General features: G+C 37.2%; 1 protein-coding gene and 1 long non-coding RNA gene across 3 annotated transcripts in view; one reads left to right on the plus strand and one right to left on the minus strand.

Annotated features, from left to right (window-relative positions):
* The window catches only part of LOC134808753 (uncharacterized), a 44,455-nt gene that overhangs the window by 13,424 nt on the left and 4,034 nt on the right, over positions 1-26,997 (plus strand). Inside the window, exons 2-4 of the long non-coding RNA XR_010152344.1 lie at positions 1,445-1,494; positions 5,446-5,487; positions 24,599-24,696. This is a non-coding gene — a long non-coding RNA (uncharacterized LOC134808753). The remainder of the gene's footprint in view (positions 1-1,444; positions 1,495-5,445; positions 5,488-24,598; positions 24,697-26,997) is intronic.
* Positions 1-26,997, minus strand: part of ITFG1 (integrin alpha FG-GAP repeat containing 1) — a 255,382-nt gene that overhangs the window by 734 nt on the left and 227,651 nt on the right. The window contains exons 15-17 of one of the 2 annotated variants that reach the window (XM_520622.6): positions 6,443-6,567; positions 5,647-5,729; positions 2,775-2,892 (exon numbers count right to left, since the gene is read on the minus strand). In XM_520622.6, the coding sequence (XP_520622.2) occupies positions 2,775-2,892; positions 5,647-5,729; positions 6,443-6,567 (326 nt within the window). Of the gene's footprint in view, positions 1-2,774; positions 2,893-5,646; positions 5,730-6,442; positions 6,568-20,189; positions 20,432-26,997 lie in introns of those variants that run through there. The other variant, XM_054669342.2, reaches the window with a different exon arrangement.

Consider the following 26,997-nt stretch of genomic DNA (forward strand, 5'->3'; position numbering starts at 1 on the left):
TCTGTCATTTTTAACACTGATGTTAATAAACAAATCTAATGGCTGGGTGTGGTGGTGGCTCATGCCTGTAATCCCAGCATTTTGGGAGGCCAAGGAGGGCAGATAACTTGAGGTGAGGAATTCGAGACCAGCCTGGCCAACATGGTGAAACCCCGTCTCTACCAAAAAAATACAAAAATTAGCTGGGTGTGGTGGTGGGCACCTGTAATCACAGCTTCTTGGGAGGCTAAGGCAGGAGAATCGCTTGAACCCAGGAGCGGAAGTTGCGGTGAGTCAAGATTGCACCACTGCACTCCAGCCTGGGTGACAGAGTACTAATGTACTAATTATTTTTTCATTAACTTGTCAATTTAGCAGATATTCATTGGCCCTTTGCTTCCAATACTCCCAATATCAATACTGTGTTTGCTATTTTAGTATTAAAAAAACCTCAGTTTTGTATCTTGTTCTCCAAAAAGACAAATGCAAAACATATTGTATAACTGTAGTTCAAGATAAAAAGTGAAAAATGTTACCAACTCTAAGAGACTACTTCTAGATCCGGGTGAGGAAAGGGAAAGCTTTGAAAAGACAGGGAAAGCATTTGAAAGCATGGAAATGGGGAGAGTGGTATTCACTCCAAGCTGGGGTTACAACATGATCAATCATGAGAAAGCTGGAAGGAGCACGGATATGCGAAAGCAACTGGTAAAAAATAAGACTATGGAGTCACATGGAAGTCATATGCAGGCCAGGCCAAGGATTTTATACATAAAAGGCAATGGATATTCACTAGAGCTTTTTCAGCAGGGGAGTGACATGATGAAGGCTAAACAGAATGAATCACTGGCAGCAGTGTGCTAAATGGAATGGAAAGGGGAGAGAATGGAAAGGGGAGAGAACGGAAAGAAAGAGACCAAGTAGGATGTAAGAAGGGGCAGTGCAGTAGGAATGTAGAAGTGGAGTCAGCTGTAGAACTTCTTACAGAGGCAGAGTCCATAGGCAAGTGATGAAATCTTGTAGGTTAAGTAAGAGAGATGAAGCTTTAGAATGCTGGTTTTGAGGTGCTGTAAGTCATCTAGGTTGAGCTATCATGGTGACAGTTGGAAATGGGGAAGGACCTTTAGAGATGAGAGCTGGGGATATCTGAAGCCATGATTTTAGATGAAATTGGCAGGGAAAGTGTTGAAAGAAGAGGGCCAGGGGCAGACACTGGGGAAAGCCTGCATTGAGAAAATGGTAGAAGGAGCCAGCCTGCTTAAGTAAAAAAGTGGTTAAAGAGGTTCTACCTCTTTTGAGATACCACAGTGCCACAGGAGATACAGTATATACATGGTCAAATATATACTTGTACTTAAAACTTTCATTTTTGGCCACTGCATAATTATTGTTATAAGCACACAATGTTTATGCTGTAATCAGATCTACTGAGGAATTAATGAAATTCATTTCCTTTGCTTCACAGGTCAAGAACTGTGGAATCTTTCAGATGATATTCTGATACTTCTGGACAAAGTATGTATGGTTGTCCTTGATCTTACTCTTAAGTTGCAATCTTAAGGTTAATTGAATATGTAACTTCATGTTACTGTTTTTGATATGTAAAGGAGTGATTTTTTAAAAGTGACAAGCCTATGAGCATTTATAGAACAACTAATATGTTCTCTTTTTCATATGTTAAAAGAACAAACACGGTAATTCTAGCAAAAAATGATTATGATGGCATGTCAATCCAGAGTGTAGGTGCAAAAAAAGAAAAACACCTTTCTTTGGGGCCACAAAGCAGCCCTTTTTTGAGGGCATTGATTGGAACCCATATATAAATAGAAACTAGCTTTTTCACATATATCTAAACTGCTAATTTACAGTGATAGCCTCTTTTTTCTTCACATAAACATTGCATAAAAATCTTTTACATATTTGGGAGTTTTGTTTTCAATTATTATTTAGAGTATTATACTAAAAAACAGAAATCAGTTTAATGCAAAGAATACTTGAGAGATGAAAAAGATGTTTATGGCTTTTTTCTTTTTTGAGACAGGGTCTCACTCCTTTTGCCCAGGCTGGAGTGAAGTGGTACAATCGCAGCTCACTGTACCCTCAACTTTCTGGGCTCAGGTGATTCTCCCACCTCAGCCTCCTGAGTAGCTGAGATTACAGGCTTGCATCATGGTGCCTGGATAATTTTTGTGTATTCTGTAGAGACGGGGTTTCATCATGTTGCCCAGGATGGTCTCAAACTCCTGAGCTCCAGCAATCTGTCCACCTTGGCCTCCCAAAGTGCTGGGATTACAGGCATGAGCCACCATGCCTGGCTGTTTATTGCTTCAGTTGTTACCTTCCACCTAAACCTCAAGAAAATAATTTAACCTCTTTTCACTCTAATTCTTTTCGAAGAGATAGCTGATAATCCTAGCCAAAGAATGTCCATGGCTTTATCAGTACATACTGAACACACGTTCGTTTTTTAAAATCATTATTATTTTTCAGGTCATTATGAAATTGTTTCTAAATGCCTTTTGATTTCCGGATGATCACTTTATTACTACCGTACTGCATCAAACTTTTAAAGTAGACATCTCTTGTGATTTGTATGAATTGATAGGAGACATTAGTAACTTCCAGGGATAAAAGAAATTATCATCAATAAAATGATGCTTTGAACAGAACTTGAAAAATGATGAAATTCTAGTCATATGAAAAAAGTTTAAAATAAATATAGTGTTTTTAAAGAGTAATGTATGTATTACTAGAATAAATTAACCAAAGTTAATGCTTCCTTTAAATGAACAAACCTTTTCCTGCCAATGTAAAATGCCAATTATTGCCAAGATGAAAACACAGACACCGATGAGAGCTATAGCAGTAAGCAGAACAATATTACTTGGTGTAAGATACAGTTTGGCACTCCAACTGTAGATAAAAACAGAACAAATTAAAATTACAAATTTTATTTAAAAATAACAAAGTTATATTGAGACCCCAAAGCAAAATAGCTTATTAATTAATTAAACAGTCAATGTATTCATTAAACCATTCATTCATCAGTCCATTCATTATAAATAAAACAAAAACAATTAAAAATCAGATAGTGCTGAGAATATTGATGATTCTGCAGTTTATATTTTACCTAGACAACTGAAATAGAATTTTTGATGAGATATTTCAATATTTTTCATTTTCCAAGTTTGATCCTCTGAGAATTATTTTTAGGTAAACATATCCAAGGGTACTTTGGATAATCATAGACATCTTTTTTACATCTTGATTTACCTGCTTAATTTGAAAACCTGAACTCTAAAGCAAGGTAGTCACATGATCCTAGAAGCCTTCTGTATCATCTTATTTTTGACCTGTGTCACATATATAATGTGACCAACTAAAACATAAATGTTGATGGCTTGTGCAAAACTTCTATAATTTTTATATCATGTTGGAGTGTTTACATTACAATGACTTTTAGGTTCAGATCACTTACAAAATCATCTTTAGTCCCTCACTGTTAATGGCAATATACAGACTAGAGGTCTTTAGTAAACAGAACTAGTTCTTTCCTTCTAAAACAGTCCATGTAATATAGCATTTGCACACCCTGAAAGCCTAAAACTAAGGACTGTATCACCAAGTCTGCAGGTTGTTATATACACATAACTTTTTGTTCTTCCTAGAAATAGGTAATGGCTATATTTTTATTTTAAAAGTTTAATAAAGGTAAGACTGTTCTGGTAAATAGCAAGTAGCTATTGATTTATTCTGGGATAATTAAAATTTATTGATCCATAAGTTAGCTTCTAGTCAATAACCTCAAAATACACCTCAAAAACTAAAATCAATTTGGTTTTTATTATGTACATAAATTTGAAAAGAACATTTCTTTGGAAAGAGTAAGAGAAACATGAAAAATGTTGAGATTATGGAAAAGCTACGGTATAATTTTCTGGAAATTCAGAAGAGTAAGTAAACCTTAAGAAAACAAATACCGTTAATTAGTTGAAAGCTACTCTTAGTGTTATACTCATACTTAAGAAAACAGTTCTTTTATGAGATGTTTTTGGTAGTTCTACTTTTAAAATAGATTTTTAACAAATCAGGAATGTAAGTGTTTTGGTAAAAAAAAAAAAAAAAGACAAAAGTTAATCCTCAGTTTTTTCCTCAGAGGCAGTCACTCTTACCAGTTTCCTGCATATCCTTTCAGAGATATTTTATACATGTATGAACATGTATGTATAGATGGCTTCTTTTTAAATCACAATGGCTGCTTATTATACATACTCTTCTACATTTTGCTGTTGCTTCTTTTGTTTGTTGTTGTTGTTATTGTTTTTTGCTTACCACTCCATCTTAAGAGACTGTTCTATGTCCGTGGCAGTGAAAAAAAGTCATGCTACTGAGCTGTATAGAAGTACCGTACTTTATATAGTTTCCTACTCATGGTCCAGATTTTCTAGTTTTACTGTAAATTTTATCTATAGAAAACTAACACAAACATACAATACAGGCTCATTAAAAAAAATCTGAACCAGGACTATAACTGTTTCAATGATGTCATCTTATTCCAAGCATAAGGCTGTGATAAAGTTTATTTTCTTAAGCAGTTTGGTTCTGAAGCCCATTAATTTACCATAAAATGCATCTGCTGGTATGCTGGTAAACTGGTTCTGAGGTAGAGAGGGGTTCAGGAAGCCTTGTTTATGGTACTTGCCAATTTTCATGGAGTAGATTCTCCTACCATAACTGATTTCAGTGTGACTTCACTGAATAGAGATGCAGAGTCAGCTCATGAGGTGGCATAAGCTGGTTTTGGCAATCAATACATTTGATCGAGATGTTTAATAAAGAATGATGAAGCTGGTATTTTCAGAGGGAATGTAACAAGCAGGGGACCCCACTGGTTACATATTCACAGATAAATTCACCATTTCTCTTTGGTTATTTTCTCATATTGATATTTGTCTAGCATATTTTTCCCTATGAAATTTAAATGTTAGTGAATACTTTTATCACCTAATTTAAAAGGAATAGAATCAATCTAGGAATTTAAATAAAAATGAATAAAATTTAAGGATTTAAAGTTAAATGCTGTATTATGAAATGAATGTATTCTGTTAATAAGGATAAAAATACCTACCATTCGCTTACCACATGCTTGGCACTGTGTTAAGTATATTTCACCCTCAGATGCAGAAAGTGAGTCTTGGAGAGGACAAAGGACTGGCTCCTACTCTTGCAGTCAGCCAGCAATGGAGCTGAATTGTTTTAGCCTACATCTATTTAACTCCAAAATTTTGTGCCCAACCACTGTGGGATATATACTACTTCTCAAATAATTTATTTAAAAGATTAGTGCTTTATACAAAGATTTAGTATCCTGAAAGTTTGAATTTATAACTAGTAAACTGAAGAGCAGTTTATTTAAGCAGAATATGTATAAATCCCTAATTAGTTAACCTACTGTTTTTCTAATAGGATTGAATTTGTTCTTCATGAAAAATGTCTGGGACCTTTTATGTAAGTATGTTTAGTCATTTAAAGTTTGCCGTAAGCAAATTAAGGGATGGGCACTCATGGGAACACAGCAGGAATATGAGAGAGTTTAAAAGACATCACTGTATCTATAATTCAGAGTTAGCAGTGTCTTTACCAAATCGGTTCAAGCAAGTACATTACCTTCGAGGGACATTGTGAGGGTATGGAATGACAATTAGCTGGGAATTTGGAATGATTGCAGTCCACTCTTGTTTTCGTATAGACTGGAAGAAGAATTTAAGAACATTTAACATTCAGCACATTTAAAAAACACAATTATTATTCTAAATAAATAATGAAAAATCTAGCTACTTTGAGAAATTCAAATTCTAGGTATGGATTAAGCTATGTTTACCAATATTAAGCCAAAAATAAGGCTTTTGTGCCATCTGTTGGAAAATTTTCTCATATTTTTGGGAAAGATTATATTTGTGTTTTATGAATTCATTCATTCAACAAATATTTATTAGACACTTATGTAGCAGGCACTGTTCAAAGGACTATGTACAAATGCTGCTTGGAGCTAAAATTCAAATTGAGACTGACAATAAACAAAGCAAGTAAAATAATATGATTTTACATATTATATAAATAATACACATATGTATAATAATATTATTTATGTTGCTAAAATATTTATGTACACGTTAGGTGGTGAAAAATGTTAGGATGAAAATGAAAAAGCAGGATAGAGGGATAGGTGACGTTTATGGGAGAGGAGAGGGAAAAACTACACGGTATCTTAAAATCATGATGTGCTCTAAGTAAGATAAGCTTAGGTCACTACCAATAAGTTTTTCTTTATTCTTTAAAGGGAATAAAAATATTTGGTTTATTTGAATTCAAATTCAATTAGGTTCAAATTATTTAATTTAAATACTTAAATAGTGAATATTAAAACATAGATTAATTGTAAACAAAATGAATTTTTACTCACTTTTTCTCCAGATGGACGGGGAATACCAACATAGAGATGGTCAAGAAAATTTGCGCTCCGACCTAAACCAAGCACGTTGTATGGTAGTTGGAGAGCTAAATGTGCGGATTGGCTGAGTTGGCCAGCTAGAGTTATTCAATTAAAAAAAAATTAAAAACATCTCTGGAAACATTGCTCCCATCAAATATTAAAATGATAAAATGTTAAAAATTTAGGTACTGGAATGTATCATGTTTCAAACTGTGAAATGAAACATACAGGTCATTAATATTCATGTTCACTTTTTTCTTTTTTTGAGACATGGTCTCACTCTGCCACCTAGGCTGCAGTGCAGTAGCACTGCACTGAGCCTTGACCTCTCAGGCCCAAGCTATCCTCCTTCCGAGCCTCCCAAGTAGCTGAGACCACAGGCATGTGCCACCAGGCTCGGCTAATTTTTAAGTATTTGTGGAGACGGGGTCTTACTATGTTGCCTGGCCTTGAACTTCTGGGCTCAAGTGATCCCCCTGCCTCGGGCTCTCAAAATGCTGGGATTACAGGCGTGACCCACCATGCTCAGCCAATGATTCACTTTTTAAAGAAAACAGCGTTACTGAGATATAATTCACATAGCATACACATCACCCGTTTAAAGTGTACAGTTAAGTGGTTTTGAGTATATTCAAAGAATTGTTCAGCCATCACCACAATCTAATCTTAGAACATTTTTATCACTTGAGAAAGAAACTCCATACACATTAGAAGCCATGTCTGTTTCCAACCTGCACACTTCCAGCTATATGTAATCACTAATCTGCTTTCTGACTCAATAGATTTGCCTATTCTGAAGATTTCATATAAATGCAATCATACAATGTGGTCTTTTGTGACTGGCTTCTTTCACTTAGCACGTTTTCAAGGTTCATCTATATGGTAGCATGTTTCCATACTTTATTACTGTTACTTGCTAAATAATACTCCACTCTGTTATATATACATTTTGTTTCATTAATTAATTTCATTAATTGATGGACATTTCAGTCATTTCCATTTTTGCTTACTATGAAAATACTGCTGTGAACATTCATATACAGGTTTATTTTTGTATTCACTCTTGTTTTCCTTTCTTTTGATTATGTAGCTAAGTGTTTAACATCATTAGGAACTATCGAACTGTTGCCAAAGTACCTGACCATTTTATGTTCCCACCAGCAATGGATAATGGTTCAAATTTTTCCACATCCTCAATAACACTTTTTGTTGTGTCTTTTTTATTATAGCCATGCTCATGGTTGTGAAGTGGTATCTCATTGTGGTTTTTACTTGCATTTCCCAAATGACTAATAGTTATTAGCCATGAAAATGGTCAATAAACACGTGAAAGAAGCTCAACTACACAGACACACACACACACACACACACACACACACACACACACCAATTAAGTAAAGGATCTGGCCCTGTAGGCACATTTTCTGTTGTCTTTTTATTTTTTTAAAGAAATGTGTATTAGCCTACTTTCCTGTTTCTTTGTATGTCTTATAATTTTTGTTGAAAACTGGACTTTTAAGATAATATTGATAACTCTGGTATCGCTTAACCCCACCCAAGGGTTTGTTGTTTTTGTTACTGTTTATTTGTTTAGTGATTTTTTTTTTTTCATGTAGTGAATTCTGTGGATTCTGTATTCCCTGCAGCGGTTGCCCCAGGGTCTTTTTAATTTTTATTTTTAAAGTTTTTATTCTACATCTGGCTTCCTACTTGGCATACCTGGGTCAGTATTACTTAGTGGTCAGCCAGTGATTTGTTGTAAGATTTCCCTAAATCTCTTGCCTGTACATCTCCCACCCTTTGTCAAAGTGATTTGTGTGTGAAGGCATGCCTTCAAAGTTCAGAAAAGGACAGCCTTAGTTTTCATTTCCTGCTTACGCAGAGCTTCATGGTGAAGCAGAAGGGAGCTGAGTATTTGAATGAGGTGTTTTCCTTTCTAGGAATTTGCAAAGTCTTCTAGATCCCCAAAAATATGTTGTAGCTTTTTAAAGCCGCGTATGTTTTCCAGTTTTCTAAGAATTCCTCTTATATTTTGACCAGGATCTTGTTTCCTCCACCTTTAATCACATGCTTAGGTAGCTGAGATGTTGCCAGCAGATTACTGTTGTTTTTGGTAATGCCCTAGTCAAATGAAATAGCCAAGATGCTGAGAATGAAGATTTTCCAGGGAGCTGCTAGTTCAGACAAAATGTTGATAGTAATAGGGATGGAGATTTTCATGCAGCTCCAAGGAGGTCAGTCATATCCATTGGCTGTGAAGCCGCTGGCTTTCCATGGCTACTGCACTACTCAGTTGAGAAGGCGGGCAGGATGGGAATTGCTCCAAGATAAAAATGCCATAGATTCGGTGTCTTATCAAGGATCAGTAGTTTTCCTTAGAATAGACAATACTCACTCCATTCTGTGGCTTTGGTTAATTTCCAGAGTTCTGAAATGGTGGATATTATATGGCTGGCCAGTATTTTTGTTGTTGTTCTTTTTGGGGGCTCTGGGAGAGCAAGTTCATGTGGTCCTCACACTGCCATTCCAATAGTCAATCTTTCCCTATTGTAATTCACTTTTATACAATATATGTATTTTCTAGGTATTTTTCTACATGCTTAAACTTAACATTTAAATGACAAAGTTAATTAATATATAAATATTTTAATATTCAAGGGGACTCTGCTAAACATCACTAATGTTATCCAAAAATATGCAATCACTGGAAAGTATATTTACCTGATTATTTATATAGTTCTTAAGTTGGAAACAGTAAGGTATAATGAAAAGGAACATGAATTTAAGGATAGGCATTAACAATGTGTATGAAACTGGAAAACAGTATAGTGAACAGCATGGGCTGCAGAATTAGTCCACCTTGTGGAATTGAGCTGATTGAAAGATAATGTTTAAAAGTAGAGTATCTCACATAGTAAATAATAATGTTAGCTATCTTTATTAAGATAAAATTTATTCTTACAGAGTTGAATTAAAAATTAAACACAGGCCATTTATGCCTGTAATCCCAGCACTCTGGGAGGCCAAGGCAGGTGGATTGCTTGAGCTCAGGACTTTTCAGACCAGCTTGGGCAATGTGGTGAAGCCCCACCTCTACAAAAAATACAAAAATTAGCCAGGCATGGTGGCATGTGCCTGTAGTCCCAGTTACCTGGGAGTTGACCTGGGAGAATCACCTGAGCCCAGGGAGGTTGAGGCTGTAGTGAGCTGTGATTGTACCACTGCACTCCAGCCTGGGAGATAGAGTGAGACCCTGTCTCAAAAACAAACAAACAAACAAACCCAAAATTAAACACAAGCTGATTTCATGACACTACTAGCAAAGACTGACTTAACAGAAGTAAACCAAAAATAAAACTCTAACTGATGGACCCTCCCCTCAGGCATTCAAAAGTTAACCTGAAAAAGTAGTTCAGGCCATGACCGGAAGTGAGGGTCAGATATGCCTCATTATACGCTCCTTTCTTTTGGAATTCAGGCACAGCTGACCAGCATTAACATCAATACAAAGCCCTTAAGACTGATAGAACAGACTCTTTAAGTCTGAGAAGAAGCATTTATAATCTACTGTCACTGAAGCCTGCTACCTGGAGACTTCATCTTCATGATAAAACCTTGGTCTCCACAACCCCTTATGTTTAAAGACTTATTTTGTCTACATGACATCAAACTAGGCTTCTGTTTTCCTGTTTATACTATTAAAATTGCCTATGCAATAAGCAAGCTTAAAAGTATAAGGAGAATAATCTAAGTAAAATTATCCAACAACTTAAAATGAAGAGATAATCATTATTACATTTTAGCATACTTTTAGTCACATACTTTTTTTATCCAAGGCAAGTGCGTGCATAAATAAACACATTTTAGCATAGTTTAGTATTATTTTCACTCAGTATTATTTATGAGTATTTAGTCATCATGAAAATTCTTGAAAAATAAATAAGCAGAGAGAAAAATGATGGAAACACCAAAATCCCATTAAGAGAAAGCCAAAGGAAACAGCGTAAAAGACATGTATTATTATGTATACTTCTAAAATTATTTTTTCTAAAGTGATATCTACAGACATTACAAAAATATAATTTTCCTGCCTATATAATATCTTATGTAAAAATTAATTCCATATTGTTGGAGGTAAAGGAATTTTCCTAATCCTTCACTATTAAAAAAAGAATGCTTTAGTGAACATCTCTGCAAATCAATATTTGTTTGCACCCAGATTAGTTTCTTTCATTCCTAGATACAGAATACTGGATCAAAGAGTAGTAAGTTTAGAACTTATTCTTGAATATAGAAACCTTGTTTCCTAAGGAGAGGGTTGCATCACTTTACATTTCCATTAGCTTTCAATGAAAGCATCCATTTCAGTCCATTCTTATTTTCTAATTGAGCTGAAATTCACATAGCATACAATTAACTACTTTAGAGTGTAGAATCAAATGGCCTTTAGTGTATTTGCAATGTTGTGCAACTATCAATTCTCTCTTGTTTGCAAACTTTTTCATCACCCTATAACAACACCCTGTACTCCCCCAGTAACCTCTAATCTGCTTTCATTCTCTATGGATTTGTCTACTCTAGATACCTCATATAGAAGGTACCATACATGTGACCAACTGTGTCTGGCTTCTTTCACTTAGCATAATGTTTTCAAGGGTCATATAAGTTATAGTAAGTATCAGTACTGTCAGGCCTCTGAGCCCAAGCCAAGCCACTGCATCCCCTGTAACTTGCAAATATACGCCCAGATGGCCTGAAGTAACTGAAGAACCACAAAAGTAGTGAATATGCCCTGCCCCGCCTTAACTGATGACATTCCACCACAAAAGAAGTGTAAATGGCCGGTCCTTGCCTTAACTGGTGATATTCCACCACAAAAGAAGTAAAAATGGCCGGTCCTTGCCTTAAGTGATGACATTACCTTGTGAAAGTCCTTTTCCTGGCTCAAAAAGCTCCCCCACTGAGCACCTTGCGACCCCTACTCCTGCCCGCCAGAGAACAAACCCCCTTTGACTGTAATTTTCCTTTACCTACCCAAATCTTATAAAACGGCCCCACCCTTATCTCCCTTTGCTGATTCTCTTTTCAGACTCAGCCTGCCTGCACCCAGGTGATTAAAAGCTTTATTGCTCACACAAAGCCTGTTTGGTGGTCTCTTTACACGGACGCGCACGAAAAGTACTTCATCTCTTTTTATGGAAAAATAATATTCCATTTTATGTATACACTTTGATTTGTGTATCAACATCCAGCTGTTGATGGCCATTTGGGTTGTTTCTACCTTTTGGCTATTATGAACTATTTGGCTATTATTGCTGCTATGAACATGGATGTACAAATACCTCTTTGAGACCCTGCTTTCAGTTCTTTTGAGTATATATTAGAAATTCTGGATCATATGGTGATTCTAGGTTTAATTTTTTGAGGAACTGCCATATTGTTTTTCACAGCAGCTGCACCATTTTACATTCCCACCAGCAATGTATGAGGGTTCCTATTTTTCACAGCCTTGCTGACATGTCATTTTCAGTCTTTTTAATTAAAACCATCTTAGTGGTTCTGAAGTGGTAACTCAGTCTGGTTTTGATTTGCATTTCCTTCATGACCAATTATGTAGGACATCTTTTTCTGTGCTTATTGGCTACTTTGGAATTCTTTGGAGAAATGTCTAGTCCTTTGTCAATTTTATAATTGGGCTGTTTTTTTGTTGTTGAATTGTAAACATTCTTTTTATAGTCTGGATACTAGAACTTTATCAGAGATAAGATTTGCAAATATTTTCTCCCTTTTCAGTTTGTTGAAAAGAAAAAAGACTTTTCTTTTGAGACAGGCTCTTGCTCTGTCACCCAGGCTGGAGTGCAGCGGCACAATCATGGCTCATTGCAGCCTCGATCTCCTGGGCTCCAGTGATCCCAGCTCTGCTTCCCAAGTAGCTTGGGAGCACAGGCCCACTGCCTCTGGCGAATTAAAAGTTTTTTTTTTTTTTTCTTTCCTAGAGACAAGGTCTCACTATATTGCCCATGCTGGTCTCAAATTCCTGGGCTCAAGCAAGCCTTATGCTGTGGCCTCCCAAAGTTCTGGGATTACAGGCATGAGCCACTGCACCTGGCTGAAAACGTTTTTTAATGCAAAAAAGCTTTACATTTTTGCAGAATCTAATCTATTTTTAAATTTTGTTACTAGTGCTTTTGGTGTCAAATCTAACAATCCATTGTCAAATCTGAGGAAATGCAGATCTACTTCTATGTTTGCTTCTAAGAATTTTGCAATCTTATCCCTTACATTGAGGTCCTTGATCCATGAGTTAATTATTATATATTAGTTAATTATTTTATATGGAGTCCCACTTCATTTTTTTTTGCATGTCATTATACAAATGTTCTAGTATGATTTGTTGAAGGTACTCTTCTTTCTCCATTGAATGGTCTTGGTACTCCTGTCAAAAATTAATTTGCCATAGATGTTTGGATTTATTTATGGTCTCTCAATTCTATTCCATTGGTTTATATGTCTATCTTTATGCCAGCACTATGCTTGTTGATTACTGTAGCTTTGTAGTAACTTTTGAATTTGGGAAGTGTAAGTCCTCTCAGCTTTGCTTTTGTTTTTCAATATTGTTTTGGCTTTTTGAGGCCCCTTACAGTTCCGTATCAATTTGAAGGTTGGCTTTTTATTTCTGCAAACAGACCACTTGAATCTGTAGATTGTTTTGGGGAATATTGCTATCTTAAAGTTTTCCAATCCATGAATATGGGATGTCTTTCCATTTATTAGATTTTCTTTAATTTCTCTCAGCAATGTTTTTTAGTTTTCAGTGCATAAATCTTTCAATTTTTTGGTTAAATATATTCCTAGGTGTTTTACTCTTCTAAATGTTGCAAACTGAACTTTTTTTTTTTCTTTTTTAAAAATTTCTTTGCTGGTATATGGAAACAACTGATTTTTGGGTGTTGATCTTGTTCCCTATAACTTTGCTGAATTTGTTAATTAGCTGCAGTATTTTTTTCTGTGAGTTATATGATATTTTCTGTATACAGAATCATGTCACCTGCAAATAGAAATCATTTTGCATCTTCCTAATTTAGAAGATTTTTATTTCTTTTTCTGGCCGAATTGCTAAGTGTAGGAATTCCAGTAAAAAGGTGAATAGCAGGAGTGAAAGTGGGCATCCTCATCTTCTTCCTGATCTTAGAAGAAATGCTTTCAGCTTTTCATCATACAGGATGATATTAGCTGTGATTTTTCTTATAAATGCCCTTTGTGATGTTAAGGAAGTTCCCTTCTATTCCTAGTTTGCTGAGTGTTTTAATTATAAAAGGATGTTGAGTTTTGTCAAATTTTTTTTAGTATCTATTGAAATGACCATGTATTATTTTTCCCTTAGTTCTATTAATGCCATGTATTACATTGATTGACTGTCTTAAGTTAAACAATCCTTGCATTCCTGGGACAAGTCCCATTTGGTCATAATGTATAAATACTTTTAATGTGCTGCTGGATTTGCTTGGTAGTATTTTGTTGAAGATTTTTGTATCAATATTCATATGGGATACTGGTCTGTAGCTTTCTTGTAGTATCTTCGTCTGAGTTTGGTATAAGAGTAATGCTGGTCTCACAGAATGTGTTAGGGAGTATTTGCTTTTCTAGTTTTTTTAAGAGTTTCAGTAAAAGTGATGAAATTCTCCTTTCATGAAATTGTTGGTAGAATTTCATCAGTGCAGCCATCTGGTCCCTGAGTTTTCTTTTTCAGGAGGTTTTCAATTACTGATTCAATCTCTTTACTTGTTACAGGTAGGTTGACATTGTCTATTTCCTCTTGGGTCAGTTTTGTATTGTGTGTGTTTCTAGGGAACACTTTTTTTTTTTTTTTTGAGACAAGAGTCTTGCTCTGTTGTCCAGGCTGGAGTGCAATGGTGTGATCTTGGCTCACTGCAACCTTTACCTCCTGTGTTCAAGTGATTCTCCTGTCTCAGTCTCCCAAGTAGCTGGGATTACAGGCATGCATCACCACACCCAGCTAATTTTTGTATTTTTAGTAGAGACAGGGTTTCACCATGTTGGCCAGGCTGATCTCAAACTCCTGACCTTAGGTGATCTGCGCCTGCCTCAGCCTCCCAAAGTGCTGGGATTACAGGCACATCTTTGATTCATCTAGATTATCTTTTTTTTTTTTTTTTTTTTTTGAGATGGAGACTCACTCTGTCACCCAGGCTGGAATGCAGTGGTATGAGGTTAGCTCACTGCAACCTCTGCCTCCTGGGTTCAAGTGGTTCTCCTCCTCAGCCTCCCAAGTAGCTGGGATTATAGGCATACACCACCACACCCAGCTAATTTTTGTATTTTTAGTAGACGTGGTGCTTCGTCATGTTGGCCAGGCTAGTCTCAAACTCCTGACCTCAGGTGATCTGCCTACCTCAGCCTCCCAAAGTGCTGGGATTACAAGCATGAGCCACTGTGCCTTTTTTTTTTTTTTTGAGACAGGGTCTTGCTCTACCACACAGGCTGGAGTGCAGTGGCACAATCATGGCTCACTGCAGCCTTGAACTCCTGGGCTTAAGCCTCCTGAGTAGCTAGGACTACGGGTGCATGCCACCACACATGGCTAATTTTTAAATTTTTTTGTAGAGACAAGGACTCACTGTGTTGCCTAGGCTGATCTCAAACTCCTGGCCTCAAGCATTCTTCACGCTTTGGCCTCTCAAAGTGTTGGGATTACAGGTGTGAGCCACTGTGCCTGGCCTAGATTGTCTAATTTGTTGATATGCAGTTGTTTATAGTATTATCAATCCTTTTAATTTCTATAAGGTCAGCAGCAAAGTCCCATTGTTCATTTCTGATTTTAGTTATTTGCCTTTTCCCTTTTTTTTAAACACTCAGTCTAGCTAATAGATTGTCAATTTTGTTGATCTTTTCAAAGAACCAACTTTTGATTTCTATGATGATTATTTTTCTCTATTTCATTTATCTCTGCTGAAATCTTTATTATTTCCATCCTCCTGCTGGCTTTGAGTTTAGTTTGGTCTTCAAGTTCCTTATGGTATAAAATTAGGTTGCTGATTTGAGATCTTTGTTTTTTTTAACATTGCATTTACAGCCATAAAGTCCCTCTGAGAACTGCTTTTGCTTCATCCAATATGTTTGGTTTTGTTTGTGTTTTGTTTTTAGTTATCTCAAGATATTGTTTAGTTTTGTGATATATGTCTTATCTTCCTTAAGTTAACCATTCATGCAAAGTAGTGGCTGGATTACCTAAATACTCAGAGAGTATATAAAACATATGAATAGTTTTGTATCTGCTTGCTAATGAATGTTTATTTCATTAATGTCTTTATTTGCACAGAATTTGGTTAGAGATTTTCTTTTATGTTTACTGGCAGTAAGGAAAGTAGTTACCAATGTTTGGTAACTACATTCTTTGATGGCTACAGTTATTGCCAAAAGAACCTAAGACTTATATATAACTTACTTGACTTAGGTTAGTCCCCAACACTCCCAAATGTATAATTCCAGCATAGACTGCCAATCTCTGAACTCTAGGCTCTCATATCAAACTAAATGCTAAACATCAATATTTTCATGTCTAACACATATTACCAAGTTAATATATTCAAAACATAATCCCCAGGCCTGGGTGTGGTGGCTCACACCTGTAATCCCAGCATTTTGGGAGGCTGAGGCGGGTGGATCACCTGAGGTCAGGAGTTTGAGACCAGCCTGGCCAACACGGCAAAACCCTGTCTCTACTAAAAGGTACAAAAAAAATTAGCCAGGCGTGGTGGCGCATGCCTGTAGTCCCAACTACTCGGGAGGCTGTGGCAGGAAAATCGCTTGAACCTGGGAGGCGCAGGTTGCAGTGAGCCATGATCGTGCCACTGCACTCTAGCCTGGCCAACAGAGTGAGACACCATTTCAAAACAAAACAACAACCAAAAAACCCCCCATAATCCCTGATTTTATTCCCCCTACCTGCTCCCCATCTCAGTTATGGCCATTCCAACTTTCCACTTAGTCATGCCAGTAACCCTATAGTTATAGTTACAGGCCTCTCTTTTTCTTATACCCTATATTCAATCTGCCAAGAGATTGAATAAATATCCACAATTTAAAATACATACAAACTCTAGACACTGATTTCTATTTCCACTGCTATCACCTTGGTCCAAGCCACCACCAACTTTTGCCTGAATTATTCTTATTATTTACCCCAAATAGGTATGTTCCTAAACTGAAGTATTTTAATAGCTTCTAGTTGGTCTCATTGCTTTAACTGTTGTTCCTTCTAGTCTGCAGTTTCACTCAGATTACAGTCTTGTCCTATGTCCTACTTAGTGTACACTCTCCACCTCCCATTTAACTGTGTCTTCATTTTCTACTCTGTAACCTCCCTCTTTCATTCTGCTGCAACTTACTGGCCTCTTCACTGTTCCTTGGAAATTCTAGGAGTGCTTATATATTAGGGCCTTTGCACTGGCTTTCTTCTTTGCCTGGAATAGCCTTCCAAACATAACTACATGTCTAACTCCCTTACCTCCTTCAAATCCTTGTTCAAATGATATGTTCTCAGAGAGGCTTGCTCTGATAATCCTACATACAATCAAAGACCCTCTTGCCCAGCAATCCCAATCCCTTTTACTCTGCTTTATTCCCTCTTCCTCCCACCCACAGTACATAACACTGCCTAACACTAGACAGTATTAAATAACTTACTTAGTATGCCTATTGTCTGTCTTCCCCCACTAGAATGCAGTCTCTATGAGGGCTGAGATTTGAGTCTGTTTTATTCACTTCTGTATTCTAAGACCCTAGAACAGGCCTAGCATATATTAGCCACTCAATATATTTTTGTTAAATTAATAAATAATTGAAAGAAAATTTAATCCTCCAAATGTGTCAGACCTAACACTTGTAACATATTTCAGTTGAAATATGGTATTAGACAACAAAAAATACTATATCAATTTATACCACATAAATGTTAGCACATCACGATTGTCTACCCAAAGGTAAGGTATCTGTGATATGTTTTTAATATTTTATAATAAATACATTAAAGGCATTTGTGATATCAGACACTCCAACCACCAGATTCAAATGCCTGTGTGCTTTTGTCCAGGCTTGCATTATAGTCTGATTTTCCAATATACTTCAAGTACATGTTATTTATGTAATTTTTAAAAAATAACAGTTTTCGCTGGGCGCAGTGGCTCACGCCTATAATCCCAGCACTTTGGGAGGCTGAGGTGGGTGGATCACTTGAGGTCAGGAGTTCGAGACCAGCCTGACCAACATGGTGAAACGCCACCTCTACTAAAAATACAAAATTAGCTGGGCATGGTGGCACGTGCCTGTAGTCCCAGCTACTTGGGAGGCTGAGGCAGGAGAATCACTTGAACCAGGGAGGTGGAGGTTGTAGTGAGCTGAGATTGTGCCACTGCATTCCAGCCTGGACAACAAGAGCAAAACTGTCTCAAAAAACAAAACAAAACAAAAAACAAAAACAAAAAAAGTTTTCAAGGTTGCTTTGTTCTTATTCTCCATGAGAATACTACACTGACATGCAACTTTGATTAATGTCATTCAGGTTATGTTGTAATTTAGGATCCTGAATTAATTAACAATGCAGTATAGGAGATAAATTACATTGTAATAATTCCCATGCATTCTATTTTTAGGCAAGATATTGAAGCCAACTTTGCTGTCTACAAATACTAGATATGAAGTATTAGATTCTAGCGCTAGAATACTCTAGCTCTGACATCTATTTGTCAAAAATAGAACTTAAATAATACATACACGCTGATATAACAGGTAGGAAGAGGAAGACCCACTAGCTGAAGAAAAAAGTCACTGAAAACTTACCTTTCTTGGTATATGAACATGAGTGTGTGTGCGTGTATGTGTTTTTCTCTGAGTCAACATAACACTGAATTCTATTTCTCTGAAAGGTTTTTATGTTTTTTTTAGATAGAGTCTTGCTCTGTCTTGCCCAGGCTGGAGTGCAGTGGTACGATCTCGGCTCACTGCAGCCTCCACCTCCCAGGTTCAAGCAATTCTCCTGCCTCAGCCTCCTGAGTAGCAGGGATTAGAGGCGTACACCACCATGTCTGGCTAATTTTGTATTTTTAGTAGAGACAGGGTTTCACCATGTTGGCCAGGCTGGTCTCGAATTCCTGACCTCAGGTGATCCACCCGCCTCTGCCTCCCAAAGTGCTGGGATTACAGGTATAAGCCACTGCGCCCGGCCTCTCTGAAAGGTTTTAAACCACAAGGAATTTTCATCTAACGGTAATACCTACAACTCTACTGGCACTGCCCTGAGTCAAGGAAAAATGGTATCTCGATGAAAAGAAGATATAAGATAAAAGGACACATTCAGATAATCAATATTTTGTGTAACTCGAAGAGAAAATTGTTCCAAGAAGTTGTTAATCTCAAACTGATAGTAACAATATCTGAAACAGTCTGTCATCTTATCTGATAATCATGGTATCTGAAACAATACTATATTGACATTAATTAAAATGGAGACAAAGAACACCAAAAGAGAATAAAGGATAAAAATTAGAATATTTTCTGTAAGAAATAATAAAAGATTTGACAGGTTTTGAATGATTATAATGTGCCAAAATCTGTGGCAAGTACTTCTTGTGTACTATTTCAACTATTCTTAACAATAATTGTATGAGGGTAGATAATATTATTATCTCTATCATGAGGAAATTTAAGAAAATTTAAAACTTTAATTTTAATTAATTATATTAATACATAAATTATTTCATAATTTAAATTTAAATTATTTTAATTTTAATTAAATAAACAAGAAAAGTGAAGCTAAGACTTTGAAAGAAAAATATATTCACAGATAACTTTAATATTATTTCATTACACAGAGCTGGGATTTAATTTCAGCAGCCTAATTCCAAATCCCATGCCCTTTAGCCTTTATCATCATCCAAGATTTTGTCTTCAGAAGAAAAGGAAGTGCAGTATTTGTCTTACTGCTCTATGAAAAGGACTTCTAATGACAAGGAGCAACCTCTCCAATGCCAGTTGCTCCTATTACTCCTTGCCTCTCTATCCTATTTGTGGGGTCTTATGATACATGTTCTGGGAATCGGGAACATTGTATACCCAGTCAAAGGTTCCAGCTACCATGGCATGTGTTGACTTTTGTGGCAATTTTTTGTGATGCAGTCTTGCTATGTGGCTCAGGTAGGAGTGCAGTGGTTAGTCACAGATGTGATTGTAGATCACCACAGCCTAGAACTCAAGGGATTCTTCTGCCTCAGCCTCCTGAGTAGCTGGAAGTACAGGTGTGTGCCACTGTGCCCGGCTAATGTTTACAAGTCCAGGGTGTGCTTCATTGGTGTGTCTAAGCTCACTGAGCACACCTTGAGCTTTGGGAGGTTCCTATTGTAGACCTAAAGTTGGGCTGTTGATGCAGTTCTCTGGGGAATGAGCCTGGTTACTCTTGTTGATCTTTAATGAGGGACGCCAATTTGCTCAGGAAGAGTTTAATCCAGTTATATCCCTGCAGGGTAAGAATATGAAAGACACTGTGGCTATGGACTAGCCTGTGACCTACACTACTAAGCTGAAGTTCTCTGGCTCATTCCAGATAGTTCAAAGGGTTACACTTGGCAGAGTAAAAATTTCAGGACTGTTCTCATTACTCACAGGGGAATTCTAAGAGAAACACCATGTTTTTGTTCCACCTGGTGTGACTGTTAAATTATATTTTTAAATAAGAAAATATGAGTAAGAGAATCAGATAAAAGACAATTTTTTTTTGTGAGGAAGATATGTAATTTGGAGAATGGCAAGCTGGATAATAACAGTAATGGCAGAAGTTAAGAAGAGTGAAGCGAAGACTCTGAAAGAAAAATATATTCACAGATAGCTTTAATATTAAACATATGTCACTACATAGGGACTCTAACCTACAAATGAGTTGGCCAGTGGCATTTCCTCTTACTAACTAGCATGTACATTTTAATGGCCTGTTTCTAATTTTCTAGCTGCCTAAGAGAATCATACATTTGTTATATTGTCACATCTGCCTTGAGTCTTTCAACTATAAGTGACAGCTATTTCCTAATCAATGTGTTCTTTGCCCATTAGGTGACTGATATGTTATTCTTCTTTCTGGTAGCAGGATGGGATGGAGAAAGTGACTGTGTTCCAAGTATTGATATGTTTGTTTTCTCATCCCAAAATTATCAGAGTAATCAGTATTCTATTAAAGTCAATGGTTCAAGCCTTTTTTGATAAGTGATAAAATTAACAATTAAAAAATACAATACCACTTGCTTTCCTTTGCTGCTAGTCTAATTGCATTGCTAATAGGGTTTCTCATACATCTTCTTTTTTTTTTTTTTTTTTTTTTTTAAACAGAGATGGGGTCTTGCTCTGTTACCCAGGCTGGAGTGCCTATGATCACACTATAGCTTACTGCAGCCTTGAACTCCTAGGCTCAAGTGATCCTCTGGCCTCATCCTCCAGAGTAGCTGGGAGTATAGGCACATGACATCATATCTGGCTAATTTATTTTTATTTTTTAAAATTTTTAAGGGAAGGGGTCTCACTGTCTTGCCCAAGCTGGTTTCGAGCTCTGGGCTACAAGTGATCCTCCCACCTCAGCCTCCTGAGTAGCTGGGATTACAGGTGTGAGCCACATCACCAGGCTGATATATCTATTAAAATCTTCCCGGCTATACAATTATCATACTCCCTTGTTTCTAAATGCCAACTTGGGGTAATAATTTGTGTTATTTAATGTGATGAGACTCATTATAAAGTGTATAGTATTTGATATAAAGTATATCAAATCAGATGGTCTAGCCAGAAAAAAGGCTAGCAATTAAATTGGAGTTTATGGTCTACTCTGATAATGTGATTATTTCCTTGATATGTTTAAATATGTACAAAAAAGGTGTTCCATGTATCAAACAACTGACATGTAAACTTTTAGAAAAGAATATGTATGTTAGATGCCGCATATACATATTATAATTCTATAAGACATCAATTAAAAAATATAAGGTGATTTTAATGACTTCTCATTTAAATATTTGTTTTGATCTGAGAACCCAATGCCCTGAATATTCTGGATAACAGAAGATCATGGTTGTTATACTAATTTCCAGTAAAATCCCAGGGACCACCTTTTAAATAAAAATTATCAACTAGGCTAGAATATTGGCCAAAGAAAGCAAGTGATGAAATGTATTACTGCAGTGATGATTTTTAACATTTAAATTAATTGCTGAAGTATTTAGCTAGCTATTTGGATAACTAATTCCTATATATAGAGTACAGTAATTGCTAAGGGACTATTTATTGTTAACAGGATAAACTTAATTGTACAATATCATATTATAATTTGACACTCAGAATTCAGAAGTGAAAACAAAAAAGGACAAAATAGATTTTGAATGTAAAAAGATGCCAAAAGATATTATGACTGAGAATAAAGATATTAACATTTAATTTTAAAATTTGGAGATGTTTTAGGCTATAGTCACTTGACACTTAAGACACTTGTTAAATTATACAGCTTATCCTCTTATTTTTCTGTTTTAAAATTCACTGACTTTAATTAAATGGATGGTTACCCACATAGAAAAAAGAACATAACAGCTGGGCCCTGCCTGATGGTAAAATCTTCTCCTGGCCTGTTCAACTAAGGCGCACCATTTTACTTGGACTTTGGGAAAATCTAGTTTCCAATGTGAGTGGATTTTGTGACAAAATTACAAATCCAAGACCTGTGTTATTTTAGTGTCACTGTATAAATGCTCCTGGTTTTTAAACAGTCCTACTTAGTGCTCAGCATAAAGACAAGAAATAATACCACACATCTACAACTATCTGATCTTTGACAAACCTGACAAAAACAAGAAATGGGGAAAGGATTCCCTATTTAATAAATGGTGCTGGGAAAACTGCCTAGACATATGTAGAAAGCTGAAACTGCATCCCTTCCTTACACCTTATACAAAAATTAATTCAAGATGGATTAAAGACTTAAATGTTAGACCTAAAACCATAAAAACCCTAGAAGAAAACCTAGGCAATACCATTCAGGACATAGCTATGGGCAAGGACTTCATGTCTAAAACACCAAAAGCAATGGCAACAAAAGCCAAAATTGACAAATGGGATCTAATTAAACCAAAGAGCTTCTGCACAGCAAAGGAAACTACCATCAGAGTGAACGGGCAACCTACAGAATGGGAGAAAATTTTTACAATCTACCCATCTGACAAAGGGCTAATATCCAGAATCTACAAAGAACTTAAACAAATTTACAAGAAAAAATCAAACAACCCCATCAAAAAGTGGGCAAAGGATATGAACAGACACTTCTCAAAAGAAGACATTTATACAGCCAACAGACACATGAAAAAATGCTCATCATCACTGGCCATCAGAGAAATGCAAATCAAAACCACAATGAGATACCATCTCACACCAGTTAGAATGACGATCATTAAAAAGTCAGGAAACAACAGGTGCTGGAGAGGATGTGGAGAAATAGGAACACTTTTACACTGTTGGTGGGACTGTAAACTAGTTCAACCACTGTGGAAGAGAGTGTGGCAATTCCTCAAGGATCTAGAACTAGAAATACCATTTGACCCAGCCATCCCATTACTGCGTATATACCCAAAGGATTATAAATCATGCTGCTATAAAGACACATGCGCACATATGTTTATTGCGGCATTATTCACAATAGCAAAGACTTGGAACCAACCCAAATGTCCATCAATGATAGACTGGATTAAGAAAATGTGGCACATATACACCATGGAATACTATGCAGCACACCAACATGGCACATGTATACATATGTAACAAACCTGCATGCTGTGCACTTGTACCCTAGAACTTAAAGTATATAAAAAAATTGATCAAGAGGGATTTTATTGTGAGGGGATTGAAATGTTCTAAAGCTGATTTACAGTAATGGTTGTACTGAGTAAAGTCACTAAAAGTCATTGAATTGTACACTTAAGATGAATAATTTTTTGATATGTAAAATATACCTGAATAAAGTTGTTTTTATTAAAAAATAAAGAAATAAGCTGTCTTCACTGAAAGCCATAATCCATGAGAGAAGTGGTTAATACCTTTTAAAAGTATGTGGTGGTACTAGGATCTCTAGAATGTGGCTCCAGAAAGAAAGATCTTAAATTACCCTAAGTGAATAGTATATGGGGAATTTGTGAGGCTCCATGCTCAAATGCTGAGTTCTTAGATTTTTGGAAGTTAGGATCATCACTGTTTATAGAAAACTTCTTAAAACGACGGTTGTCCTCTTTTCCTGAAAGTTGAGTTATGATTGTGAATAAAGGAATCCACTGACTGACTGTTACTCCTTTGGCATATTTTGAATTACATCTGAACTCAGTTTATAGATAGCTGATAGGATGAAGTGATGAAATATGTGGTAGACAGAAAGAAGTTTCATTAAAAGAGGTGCTTAGATACTTCCAGTCTAGGTAATTATTCATTTTCACGCTCTATTCCCGGGGAATACAGCATAGTGGCTGGCACACAGTAGGCACTCAGTAGATGTCTGCTATAATAAACTGAAAGTTTGGGAGTAAATAAATTTGTGCAGTTGTTTTAGTTTTCCTTGAAGTCTTATGATATGCCATGTCAATGATTACTATGGAAGACATCTATTTGGGCTTTGAATAACAACATGATATCAGCTTACCTAATGGGGCTTGAACAAACGTGTAGGGAACACAGTAGACTTGAAAATATGGTATTATGGGAAACACATGGGATTTGAATGCCAAAAGTATGTACTTTAACACTGATTTATTTGATCTTTAGTAATCCCTTGACCCCCTTGAGCCTTAGTTTGTGTATTCATTCACCTAAACATTTAGTGAATGTACACTGTATGCCTTTTACACAGATGAAAGAGAGACAAACCTTGACCTGGAGATGCTTAAAGGTACAAAAACGAAAATATAATGGAATGTTTCCTCATTTGTAGAATTAGAATAACTATAGCAAACAGTATCATCTACTGCATGGATTTGGTGAGGAAATTACCACATAATTAATAGTACTTAACTTCTAACGTTTTATAAAACTGCTTTGTAGGTGGGAGGAGCCAAGATGGCCGAATAGGAACAGCTCCGGTCTACAGCTCCCAGCGTGAGCCACGCAGAAGACGGGTGATTTCTGCATTTCCATCTGAGGTACCGGGTTCATCTCACTAGGGAGTGCCAGACAGTGGGCGCAGGTCAGTGGGTGCGCGCACCGTGCGTGAGCTGAAGCAGGGTGAGGCATTGCCTCACTTGGGAAGCGCAAGGGGTCAGGGAGTTCCGTTTCCTAGTCAAAGAAAGGGGTGACAGACGGCACCTGGAAAATCAGGTCACTCCCACCCGAATACTGCGCTTTTCCGACGGGCTTAAAAAACGGCGCACGAGATTATATCCCGCACCTGGCCCACACCTGGCTCGGAGGGTCCTACGCCCACGGAGTCTCGCTGATTGCCAGCACAGGAGTCTGAGATCAAACTGCAAGGCGGCAGCGAGGCTGGGGGAGGGGCGCCTGCCATTGCCCAGGCTTGCTTAGGTAAACAAAGCAGCCGGGAAGCTCGAACTGGGTGGAGCCCACCACAGCTCAAGGAGGCCTGCCTGCCTCTGTAGGCTCCACCTCTGGGGGCAGGGCACAGACAAACAAAAAGACAGCAGTAACCTCTGCAGACTTAAATGTCCCTGTCTGACAGCTTTGAAGAGAGCAGTGGTTCTCCCAGCACGCAGCTGGAGATCTGAGAACGGGCAGACTGCCTCCTCAAGTGGGTCCCTGACCCCTGACCAATGACCCCCGGGCAGCCTAACTGGGAGGCACCCCCCAGCAGGGGCAGACTGACACCTCGCACGGCCGGGTACTCCAACAGACCTGCAGCTGAGGGTCCTGTCTGTTAGAAGGAAAACTAACAAACAGAAAGGACATCCACACCAAAAACCCATCTGTACATCACCATCATCAAAGACCAAAAGTAGATAAAATCACAAAGATGGGGAAAAAACAGAGCAGAAAAACTGGAAACTCTAAAAAGCAGAGCACCTCTCCTCCTCCAAAGGAACGCAGTTCCTCACCAGCAACGGAACAAAGCTGGACGGAGAATGACTTTGACGAGCTGAGAGAAGAAGACTTCAGACGATCAAATTACTCTGAGCTACGGGAAGACATTCAAACCAAAGGCAAAGAAGTTGAAAACTTTGAAAAAAATTTAGAAGAATGTATAACTAGAATAACCAATACAGAGAAGTGCTTAAAGGAGCTGATGGAGCTGAAAACCAAGGCTCCAGAACTACGTGAAGAATGCAGAAGCCTCAGGAGCCGATGCGATCAACTGGAAGAAAGGGTATCAGCGATGAAAGATGAAATGAAGCCAGAAGGGAAGTTTAGAGAAAAAAGAATAAAGAGAAATGAGCAAAGCCTCCAAGAAATATGGGACTATGTGAAAAGACCAAATCTACGTCTGATTGGTGTACCTGAAAGTGACGGGGAGAATGGAACCAAGATGGAAAACATTCTGCAGGATATTATCCAGGAGAACTTCCCCAATCTAGCAAGGCAGGCCAACGTTCAGATTCAGGAAATACAGAGAACGCCACAAAGATACTCCTCGAGAAGAGCAACTCCAAGACACATAATGGTCAGATTCACCAAAGTTGAAATGAAGGAAAAAATGTTAAGGGCAGCCAGAGAGAAAGGTCGGGTTACCCACAAAGGGAAGCCCATCAGACTAACAGCAGATCTCTCGGCAGAAACGCTACAAGCCAGAAGAGAGTGGGGGCCAATATTCAACATTTTTAAAGAAAAGAAATTTCAACCCAGAATTTCATATCCAGCCAAACTAAGCTTCATAAGTGAAGGAGAAATAAAATACTTTACAGACACGCAAATGCTGAGAGATTTTGTCACCACCAGGCCTGCCCTAAAAGAGCTCCTGAAGGAAGCGCTAAACATGGAAAGGAACAACCGGTACCAGCCGCTGCAAAATCATGCCAAAATGTAAAGACCATCGAGACTAGGAAAAAACTGCATCAACTAATGAGCAAAATAACCAGCTAACATCATAATGACAGGACCAAATTCACACATAACAATATTAGCTTTAAATGTAATGGACTAAATGCTCCAGTTAAAAGACACAGACTGGCAAACTGGATAAAGAGTCAAGACCCATCAGTGTGCTGTATTCAGAAAACCCATCTCATGTGCAGAGACACACATAGGCTCAAAATAAAAGGATGGAGGAAGATCTACCAACCAAATGGAAAACAAAAAAAGGCAGGGGTTGCAATCCTAGTCTCTGATAAAACAGACTTTAAACCAACAAAGATCAAAAGAGACAAAGAAGGCCATTACATAATGGTAAAGGGATCAATTCAACAAGAAGAGCTAACTATCCTAAATATATATGCACCCAATACAGGAGCACCCAGATTCATAAAGTAAGTCCTGAGTGACCTACAAAGAGACTT

The sequence above is a fragment of the Pan troglodytes genome, chromosome 18, assembly GCF_028858775.2.
Source record: "Pan troglodytes isolate AG18354 chromosome 18, NHGRI_mPanTro3-v2.0_pri, whole genome shotgun sequence".
NCBI classification, from domain to species: Eukaryota; Metazoa; Chordata; class Mammalia; order Primates; family Hominidae; genus Pan; species Pan troglodytes.